At 34.1% G+C, this 11,829-nt stretch overlaps 1 protein-coding gene across 1 annotated transcript; it reads left to right on the forward strand.

The window, feature by feature from the left end:
- The first annotated feature begins 8 nt into the window (after window positions 1-8).
- LOC128554805 (uncharacterized) lies at window positions 9-11,464 on the forward strand. The gene is made up of 6 exons (XM_053536119.1): window positions 9-292; window positions 416-614; window positions 3,648-3,728; window positions 4,337-4,444; window positions 4,784-4,888; window positions 5,514-11,464. The coding sequence occupies exons 1-6, from the start codon at window positions 36-38 to the stop codon at window positions 6,288-6,290; spliced, it is 1,527 nt and encodes a 508-aa protein (XP_053392094.1). The 5' UTR covers window positions 9-35; the 3' UTR covers window positions 6,291-11,464.
- The last annotated feature ends 365 nt before the right edge of the window (window positions 11,465-11,829 follow it).

Consider the following 11,829-nt stretch of genomic DNA (forward strand, 5'->3'; position numbering starts at 1 on the left):
CTGAACAACAAGCTGAACACGAGAAGCGAGCTCGGATGGACGCCGAAAAGAAATATCAAGAAGGAAAGAAAACTAACGCTGAATCTCTCAAAACCATCAACCAACAGGAAACTAAATTACGTACCCTGGAAAAAGAGGAGAGAAGACTTAAAGAGGAACTCGTAAAACGAAGTGAACAACGTGCTAATGTCAACACGTTTACTGAGCGGTATCATAATTTGGAACAACAGCTTAAGAATACACAAAGAGAACTTAAGAACACAAAAGATGAACTAGAACATACTAAAACAAGGTCAGTAATTTATTTAATATTGTCATTACTTGTCATATATCATAAAGTATTATAAATGTATAAATAACGTCTCATTAACTTCCCAATTGAAGAGAGCTTCAGGTATACCAATTTTTATTTTAGACTAAGCGAATCGATGGGTGCAAAACTAACTGATAACAATCCAAACATCGCTGATCTGAGTGATAAAAACCGCCCTACAAAGCTTTCAGAACGTTTTCAAGAAATCTACGACAACGAATGGACAGATGCTTTTGAAGTTTTTGTATCAGACAGGAGTGATGATGAAAAAGCCGTATCTGTTTTACTCAGTATTCTGATGGTATGTTCGCTGTAGTTTTAAATTAAATTGAAAGTTTAAGTTGGCATTGCTAAACAATATTTTTAAAATCATTGTACATAATCTTAAGTAAAATTAGTATATTATTAAAATTATAATACAGAATCATTCTTATACACACATTAAACTGCTTGGTTTAACTCATGATTTAATAGCATCTTCTGCTTTAAATCAATCGTGTGAAATCATAAATAATGCTTTATGCTTTGATCGGCGTTGCTTTGGTGGCGCCCTAAAACAAGCAAATCGTGCAGTTTAAATTATAGTTCAAAGCGATACAGATGTATCCGAATGGGCACTGCAGCGCAGTCATAATGAGTTTGCCGGTTAAATAATGCACGGGCAGAACAAGATTATCATCAGTTAATTTTTACCTGAACGTTCGTATACAGAAAGTATCTGTTTGTTTATTTGTAAATCCGAAAAATATCTTTCATCAAATGAATAAAAAATGTAATATTAAAAAATGTCCGATGTTTTCAAGTCAAAGATTATTTGATGTTGTCTGTAAAACAAACATATTTTCTCTGTATTTCAAGTCTTTTAAGAGCAATATCACGACGGTGACGCATTTCTTACAGTCATTCTTATTGTGTTGCGGAAACATGATTCAGATTTGTTAAAAATAACTTTGATTAAAGTCTACATACAACGACTGATTCCCAAATGTCAATTGTCATTCTTTCTAAATGATCTTCATGCTGGGTTGAATATTTAAAGTTGAACAGTGAATATGTATTATCTTGCGATTTTGCATGTTTTATATATCATCTGCAACAGCTTGATTATTGAGCGCTTTAACAAGCACAAACAGTTACCAAATATTTTTGTTCTCCTGGAATTATAAAATGAATCCTTTTATGTCTTGAATAAATGTCCAGAATAATGTCTACAAAATCACCTTATGAAAGTATTTTAAAATCCCTTTGACTTTTATTTTTTAAACATTAAAGGTCATCCCAGCAGAGATACAAGCAAAAAATGTAGCAGCTGTTTGACTTTACTCTCATGTTTTTTTAGTGTCACAACACTTCTGGAACGTTAAACTCTCAAGGCGCGGGAAATCGCAACCTACCTGTACTTGAATGAATCTCGTTTCTCAGCATGTACCAGTCATTTTTCTGGTGTCCATAAATATCACATATCACACGTGGTATTGCGAAAACAGAGCTTTTATACCAGTACTGTTTTGAAAAAGTGAATAAGTAAATATCACCTTCGGAAGTAACGTCAGTGGCGTTATTCAAACCAATTTCACGAATGCAAGATCTTTTAAAGTATGCGCATGCCGTCAATAAATAGCAGGCAAATAATGGGGTTCTGGCCGAGTGGTTAAGGTCTCCGATTTCAAATCACATGCCGTATACCCCCGTGGATTCGCAATCTCGTTTGAGGGGGAAGGGAGTGTACAATTCTTTCATGGAAGGAAGCAATCGAGCTAGTTTGCTTACGGAAAGACAGTAGTTCTACCTAGCTGACTAGAATAATTCGAACATAATGCTTTGTTTGTCTTTTAAAACGTCGTGCTGTTTCGCTTAATAGATTCTATCACTGGATGTAATTCCCTAAATAGTTACTCCCAAGCACCCGTTACTGCATGATCATGAATAGTGACTCTCAAGCCCTCATTACTAAAAGAACAGTTACTCTCAAGCTAAATATTTCCCTCTGCAACTTAACCAATAGCGTTACAAAGACTTGAATATTTTATCCTATATATTCTATATAAAATGGACAATTATTTCCTTTACGATTTAGCTTATTGCAATATCTCATCAAAATCACACGATGAAGACCTTGCACTATCACTCATGCTAAAATTTAACTAAATAGTCTTCTGTCCAGTTTTCCTGAAAAACTCAAACATACATCCAGAAATTTAATTCTTTATACCTCTGTGGCCGCACAGAGTGCAAAAATAATGTTCAATGGCATATCCGACATCATGCGACAAGATCAAAATTTAAGTGACTCACGCTCTGTTTCCTTCAGCACTGTTAGGCCAATAAAAGAACCTTATAAACTGCGCAAGTGGTTATATATAGAGAGGTCAAAAAGCATTACTAGTATGTAATAGAATTTCGCGCTCGATGTGTGTTTTATTACATGCTTCTGCATTTATTATACGTTTATAACATAATGTGCTGGGAGTTGGAAGGTTAAAGGGTTTGGTTTCAAATTTAATTCAGAGGCCAATACTGTCTGTCACATTTGTGTCAGGAGCATAACTGAAAAACTGTTTAGAGTATTGACTTGAAAGTTGGAATAATAAAGAGTGGTGATGCGACGATGTGCAGAAGGTGAATCGACCAACATTACTCCACTTAACACCCTGACTCCCCATCCCCTCCCCCAATCAACACATCACCAGAAGCCCAATAACATATACGCCTTTTTCAGTTTTACGTCCTTTTGGATATATTCTTATTATACTGACCACACGATACTGGCTGGTAATTAGGTGTAGCAAAATTCATTGTACATACCTACTTGTTGATTGCAAATACATGTACTTTCAACTTTGTGTTTAACTGATTTGCCCAAACTTTTAAGAGCATGATTTAAATTCGTTTGGCTATAAGGCTTCGTCCTAACGATGGCTCTCAACCTCCTTTAATCGAATCCTTCGGAAGTACATTTTCCCGCTTTGCTGAGCTCTTGTTCGTCAGTTTAAAAATGTGTTGATTATACTACGATAGTTTGGCGAAAGAACTAGTATGAGAGTATTGTGACGTCAACTTTGTCTTCTTGACGTAAGGTTCATTACCATGCGATGGATGTAGATCAGCAAAATTTAAATTATTATATTTTAGGGGCATTTTTAAGAAAAAGTGATATTGTCCTGCTTCTTGTTTATCGTTTTTATTTTACATTGACGTACAGTTACCTTTTGATCTGAGGTAAACTACTTGAAAACTTTGGTACTTTAACAGGTATTAGGCTATAATTTTGAAGCGTAAATTGAATCTAGATTATGCGAAGACAACTTGAATATGATATTTATATTTTATTCAGGACACGAAAGAATTCTGTGACCAAGAGGCAAAAAATCAGATGAAACAAATTCAATGTGCTCTGATGCATGAAGCAAATTCCGTAAGTATTTCTTACGCTGACAATTGTAAAGTACTAGATCTTGCGTACAAAAATGTTTTAGACAAGGTAAAATAATTAGTCAGACGTGTACAGAAAAAAATTACAGAACTTGGAACAGTCGGTGCCATTAACATCACCGGAGAGTTTGAATATATTGATTGTGCCTAAAACTTATCCCTACAATGTTCATACGTTAAATCTCAATGTGACTGCCAGGTACATCCATCAAACCACTAATGTAAGAAAATAAAGATATAAAACCATTTATATATTTAAAGCACGGGACGTAACGGAATTCTTTTAGGCAATCACGTTGAATATAGTCTATATTACCCCAAAGGATTAGAAATATAACAACACTTAGTCCAAGTACAGATGTACCCTTGATGCCCACCAGGTAGACTTTAAGACTGATGTTATCGTATCCTGTTTTTACACCCTGGTAAAATATTTAAGACAACTTGTCGTTATTTAATATAAGCAGAATTATAATATTGTCTTAATTCAATTGTTGAAGCCTGTTTATATTTGCGAATACCTCTGTAACATAATCAATTTCACTATGATGATTAACATATCACATAATTAGATTTAAATTGATTTTTCAGGAGCGTAATACAGGAAGTGCAATACCTGCAATACCAGCAAATATAAACAAATTATTAAAAGATAGCAGGAAATATATGGCTGAGGTCTCAGGAAAGCAGCTTTGTAAGGTATTTGATGTAGAGTATTCAATGCATTGATATAATAGAGTCCTGCAAAGAGTAGTGATGTTTCACATTTGATCACTTCTAATTAATAGACTCAGTAAGAACGAGTCTCCTATTAATTTACTTTCGCTTTTGCTTGGATGCGTTTTAAGTTTGTTTTTACAAGTCATTGTATAATTTCAACTTAACTATGCAATGCATTAATATTATTAAAAGTATTAATGTGGTTATGCAGAATGAAAACCTTGATCCTTTGCTCAAGTACACAATAAGTGAGTTATGGACAGTATTTATCTGTAGAACACATTTATATGTTTTTTGTTGTTTTTTTTTAATTTTCAGAAGTACCAAGAGAATTTACGATTCTCGCCTTCATCTACAGCAAGAAAGGCGAAATCAGTTCCAAAATATCTTGAAGCATGTTTCAGTGTATGCTGGATGATGGCCGTGAGTAATTGTTTTTTTCTGTTTGATATTTGTTCTACAAAATAGTGAATTATTGTTTGATTTACCTTTGTAAGTTTTGTTCATAATCGGACGTATTCGCATTGAAAGTGTTATACTACATGTACATATGTCCTTTACCAGCTTCTTAAAACCGTTGGAACTGTAAACCAATTCTATAATCAATAGATAAAAAACAACCTATGCAAATGATATAAAACTAATTAAATTAGTCTTTATCAAATGATGTAGTTTCATTATGACATTCAGAGACGACTAGCTGAAGAAGTGACTGTAAAAGAATATTATGATGTATATATTTACTAGAACTAAACGGTATTGGTGCCTATAGTTTTAGTTGCTTTATGTTTTTACCTTTTAATTTGAATCATTAATATACATGTATTTGTATTCTTTATCTATACATAAGCAATTTCATACGGTAATAAAAGAGATATTTTGTTATCATTTAATTTAGGTGTTGATCTATTATATGTTCATGTTTGTTTTGAGATTTAAAGTCAAATTGTTTGATTACACTTTGGACGAACGAACATTAGTTCACTTCGCTAATACTCGTTAACACCATAGTTTTGCAATTAGGTTAATCGTTGTCAATTATTTGTAGGTTCAAGATCCGCCTGTTGTATTCGGGCCAAATATCCAAAGAGGAGATGCATTTAATACTGATATATATAAAGCGTACACGAAAAATGGAAAAACAGTTGCATATGTTGTCTGGCCTGCTCTTTTGCTTCATGCAAATGGACCGGTACTATGCAAAGGTGTAGCTCAAGGTCTTGGCGAACCAACCCGTCGAACGAAATCTGCTCCGCCCTATGAAAGAAGAGCACAATTTCGTAACGATGGAAGTAACTGGAAAGAATACAGTAATGATACGCATATAATCGACTCAGAGCAAAATGATCATTACGCATTGAATGATCAAGAATACAATCAAGACTTGAAATATGGAACAGATGGTTTTGATATTTATGGAACAAACGCAAGAGACAGGAACATTTGGGACAATAAGTCAAGTATCGGAGGTACAGAATCGGCCATGCGAGAACACGTGTCAAGGAAGCTGCTTGACGACTTAGATGATCGAGTGTACGACCAATCAACACGGGATTACAGATCAGGGCGTTCTGGTTACGAATCAAACCCTAGAACCCATTATTCAGGTACAAATTACAAACAATCAAGTGCTCTAGCATACGATTCTGGTTTGACAAACTACACTTTTCAAAGAACAAGATACATATCAGATGCTGTATATAACAAACCTAACAATTATCCGCATTCTTCTTCCTCTTACAAACAAATGACTGTCACAAGACAACCACATCTCGAACACAAACATACATCTCGCCGGGAGCAAGGTAAGCCAGCTTGGAGATGAACGTAATTGAAGTTGTTAGCAGTTTTATTTCTCTTGAACATTTGGCGAATACCTATGGAAACGTATATCGTACATCCTGGTTAGATGTTTATATGGTTTAGTCGAGATTCTGTTGAACTACATGACGACATATAACTCAGCAACTCGTCAAAAAATAAGACTACAAGTTGTGAAAATTTGGTCATGACGTTAAAAAGAACTTGCCAAGATGTTAAAAATTATGTCTACTCGTATTAATTATTGAGTGGGCTTAAATTTATTAAAAGAAATTCAGAATTTTACGAATATGTGTCACATATCTTAAAACTATTCACTTTCTTTAAAAGTCCTATATTTCTTCAGCTGTTTGCATGTTAGAAACACATACTATTTATCAAAATACAATATTCACATTTTTCTCAAGAGGCCTTGTTTCATTCACATAATATCTACATGTGTAGTGAAAGTAAAACTCCCAAAAATTGGCTCATTGCAGTTTACTGATGTTAGCTTCTAACATAATGTAATGTTGCATGTAACATTTTCAAGGACATAAGATGTAAACTATAAAATTGTTCTCAAATAATTAACTAAAACAATAATTATTTTCGTTAATTTAAGCCCGATCGGTCATTAAAACCTTGATTGGGCCTCTAAGCCCTATCTGGCAATGTTACAAGGCTTTTTAATGTATACAGCAGTGAGTCAGTCTTACAATTGTTGTTGATCAAATCATAGGGATCACTGACTGGCGTAAATCTGTCGGGGACTATGTATTGCCATGCAGTATTCCAGTAACTTGTATTTAGTGTCAGTAGGTCAAAGGTCAAGGTTGTTGAGGTCTGAAAATTGAAAATCATTTCCATACATGACGCAGTAACTTGAGAATCATCTGAAAAGGTCTACTGCAGAAAATTCAGACTTAACAGATTCGTCAGTCTCAGTCATCGTGAAACCTCCCAGGCCTCAGCTGGACATCCCGACCAACTTCCACCGCCCCGGACACATATATTATGAAATTTGAGAAAAAAGAAACATGGGCAGCTTGTAGCTGTATTTATTATGGCCTATGGGTAAACATTGTCACTATTTGTCGTAAAAATACGGGAACCATCCGGTGGTCTGAGCTTCAGTCTATAATTCCAGATTGTGAGCCGTCTCGCGGCAGAAATAAACCACCATACGCACACCCCGTACCCAGATAATCCTAACTCTGTTCAGCGACCCTAACTCAGTGCCAGCATGGCTGACAGAAAGACGATGTATGTAGTTAATTTCCCTGTCTTTTTCATGTTTTTATGTTAGTATGCAATGTTAGCGTAAAACTTTTGATAGCCATAATATCCTGTATTGATAACATGTTTTGTGTACTAAATATTTCAATCGACAAGTCACATTATGTGGCTGGAATTCATTAAAATGTACTCAAAGAAGTCTTCAAAATGAACATGTTTTATGTTTCTAACTGTTTTAAATACCAGAAATTGCAATAAGACTTTACTTATCAACTGTATTTGTTCCATAAACATCTCTTAGACAATGCTTAACAGTATCAAAGTTTGAAATTCATTTTTATAGCTTAAAATCTGTATTGATTATGAGGTGGGTTTAGATTTGCGGATAGTTCCTAACTGGTATAGGAAACAGTGCTGGATAAATATGAACTTAGAATGGATAAACACCTAACCAAACGAAAACATAGCTGTTCGTCTGTGCTTTATGTAAACGGGCCTATAAAGCAGTATATTTTTGCTTTCAAACAACAAAATAGTAGAGGCATCAATAGCATATAGGCATTTTTAAAGATTTTTGTAAAATTGTTCATTGAAAGTTTGCCTTGTTCGTCGGTATTCCACCTGAAAACACAAGGGTTGATATATTTAACATGATACCTTTTGAAATAAATATACACTTGATCAATGGAGACAGATATAACAACCGAAACATTCCTTTATACATCGAAATTACACAGAAAACAAAGCTGTATTGGATTTACATCCGCCATGTTGGCACTGAGTTAGGGTCGCTGAACAGAGTTAAGATTATCCGGGTACATAGTGTGATACGTAAGGGAATAAAATTCCAGAGTACGTCCAAATATGACACACATTGCCTAATTAAATACTGTTCCATCCAGATTAGTAAAAATGAATAAATTGATCAGTGACAGTAAGGTATAACGGAACTAAAACACATGCAAATTTGACAACTTTTAAACAATTTTTTGAGGCATGTTCTCCAAGTTTTAGTCGGTCACTGCGGTCGGACGAAAAATCAACCTCCATCGGTTGCGTCCTTCGGTCAGGCCGTCGGTCCGACGAGGTCTGGATTTGACTGAAGTCTTGGTCTGTAGATGATCCCAGTTCATATTAAAGTCAGTGCACCAAAACTCATATAATGTATACAGGGGGAGGAAGTGGGGTGACATACAATTTGGCCTCAAAAAATCTTTACAATATCTATTACCTAAAGCATACATATGTATTAATAAAAAAATAAATTGCACTTTAATAAGTTCAGTCATTGAGGCCACAAACCATGGCGCAGTATAATTTACTAATGTCGAAAAGATTACTTAATGTAGATATGTCGGATAAAATTTAGTAGTAAAGCTGTATTAATAATGTAGACAATACATCTTAATAAATCTCGACATACCGTGTTATTTCACACTACGTCGACATAAATACTCCTACATAAACATATCATCCGGGTGTACCATATACGTTTCCATAAATACCAGTATCATTATGTTTTATTGTTATTTTTATTCGTCCATCCCTGAAATGTACTTCAAAACATATTAAAAATTAAAAGTTAAACCAAAACCGATTTGTTTTGGTGGCGTGATTGGCTGAATAAACTGATTGATCATTACATGTATGTTTTTGTGTAGATATTCCTTTTATTTATTGCCATCATGTTTATACTTTTAGTTAAATTTGATAGTTTACTGAATCTTTTCTGTGTGCAAGCAGAAAACATTTGTCTTTTTGTCTTAAATGAAACGAGTAAACTTACTTCAAATCATAGCTACTGGTTTTCAGTATATTTGTATTCGTGCGGGTTTTTTAAGTGTTTCGTGCAGTGCTCTTTATTCGTATGTTGAACATTATTCAGGGATAGCTTTGTCACACTCTATTTAGCTCCCTTCGGATATAGCTCCCCGGGGAGCTGTATTTTGAACATGTTTTCGTGTATAGCTCTTTGGGAATGAGGAGCTGTATACGCAATGTACAAACCCGAATATGACTCCCTGTACATGAAAAAACAAAATTGCTATAACAGTACTGTTCGAGTAATACATAACATGATTATTTGGCAGAGTGTCATTTGGATATACAATTTTCGACACCACTAGGAGACAGGTGGGGATTTATAAATTTGATTTGTCAAGCTATTCTTACGTATAAAACTATAGTGCGTAGGTACATTGTCCCCAAAACGGATACAATTAGACCAAGAATCACCAACCGGTACAAAAATAATGACTCGTTATTGAAGTTAGGAACATGGGTTTTAAGTATTGTATCTGGTCTAGCAGTTATGACCCTATAGTAGAAATACATACTTGATCATACTGTGAAAGGCTCTCATCTTATATACTATGTGACAGAATTACCAAATGTGGAACAAACGTTTATTAGTTGTACCTGAAGAGCTTAGGTTTTTGTCAGTCTTGACGAAATAAAGTAATTTCCCTAAAGTTCCAAAACTGTCCAGAAATGTTGACTGGCAAATAGTGGTTTAGTACTTGTTATGATCCTTGCATAAGAATTAAGGCATCATGTGTGAAATATTTTGACACTTTGGTCTTTTACAAACGCGACAATAAGCCACGTGGACAATGTTGCATAAAAACACCGAGGAGCTATATACGGAACAAAGCTATAGGTGTTCCATTTATAGCTCCAGTTTAAGCAAGGGAGCTATATAAGGAGATATAGCGCCGCAGGAGCTATATACGAAAAGGTGCCCCATATATAGTCTTCCGAGGAGCTATATCCGAAGGGAGCTATATTGGATGTGACTTTTTTATTTTGTTGGACTAGTGAAAAGTTAGAAAAGGGTGTTCTTGTTGAACATGTCGTTTTCATTACAACTTGATTTCTGTATACACATTTTTACAATTTGTATTTCTTTTGTGTATTTATCTGAGTGAACAGTCACTTACAAGAATAGCTTGCTAAGGGAGTCAGTTTATGTAACGTTTTGAAATTCAACTGTTAAAAACACACTTTCACTCATACTGTCATCATCTGTGTGTATAATGTGCATTTTTCTGTGTATAACTGTAGTTGAAATATATAGAAACTTACAAGCAAGACTAAGATGTTATATTGACTATTACACTAGTAGACTCTTTTCTATATACAAATATTGATGTACAATTGTGATTTTTTCCGACATTGCAAAAAATAATACGATCATAATAATCACCTTTACTAGTATCAACAGTTAGATACAATAATGCTTTACTAGAATATAAGGATCGTGTTTACCATTACCTGTACATAATGTAGGAAAGACGATTGATAGAAGTGGGGAAACTTTATAACCTGACGACAAGTCATCACTTTCGTTTTAAACTTAATGACAAATCATAACTTTCATATATTTATGTAGATAAGATTACCTTTAAGTGAACATTACAGTTAACTTATATTAATGTGTTAAAATGGTTCGACAACACTTTTTCAAGTCGCTGTGTAACCCCTTTCACTAGTTTTAACCTTACACATTGAGTCTTGTAGTATTTGTCCGCTTCATCTATTATGTCTTACACATTTCGTGAATTTTACATCACCCCCATTTTTATTAGTAAACAAACCTCAAACGTTTGGAACATTAAAACAAAGGCGATTTGTCGATGGCTTATTGTTAACAGGTTTCTTTCATGGTGTGCTGTTCTGTTATTATACTTTTTCTACTGTAATATGAATTTAGTAATTTGTTTTTATCCAAGGTTATGGGAAACGTAGGAGTATATACATGATCATGTATTTATTTTTCGAAAATAAAGTTTATAAACAGAATAAAAATAAAATTACTAACAACTTCGTTTCTCTGTTTATCTATAAAGAAATCGCGCAAAAACTGCGCCGTATTTAGAATTTGACCATCAAACTCTTTATACAGGTACTTTGTTTGTCGTAGAAATAAATAATAATGAAATAAAGAGAAATAAAATGGTAGTTTGTAGTAATATTTAGACGTTATCCTAACCTGGCATTCGTAACATTTCTCTTTTTAAACTGTGCATAGATTATGAGAAATATCGTTACTATGATAGTAAGAAGCATTTTACATCCTCATTTACTATTTACATCTGTATAACCATATAACCCTATATTCATTCCGTTTTAATTAAGACCAAATGTGTTCTGATAATCCGTAGACCAATATGGACTTTTGTAGTCCAAACCCCAAACCTCTTGGCAAAAATAGGCACAACTTTATGAATGTCATTTATTTACGTGATTTTACGCCGTTTGCAATATAAGACTAGTTGTGATGTCTGCATACAAAAGTTATGTCTTTATCTCTTGTTTGCTCTCAC

This window comes from Mercenaria mercenaria, unplaced genomic scaffold (genome assembly GCF_021730395.1).
Source record: "Mercenaria mercenaria strain notata unplaced genomic scaffold, MADL_Memer_1 contig_761, whole genome shotgun sequence".
Classification (NCBI taxonomy): domain Eukaryota; kingdom Metazoa; phylum Mollusca; class Bivalvia; order Venerida; family Veneridae; genus Mercenaria; species Mercenaria mercenaria.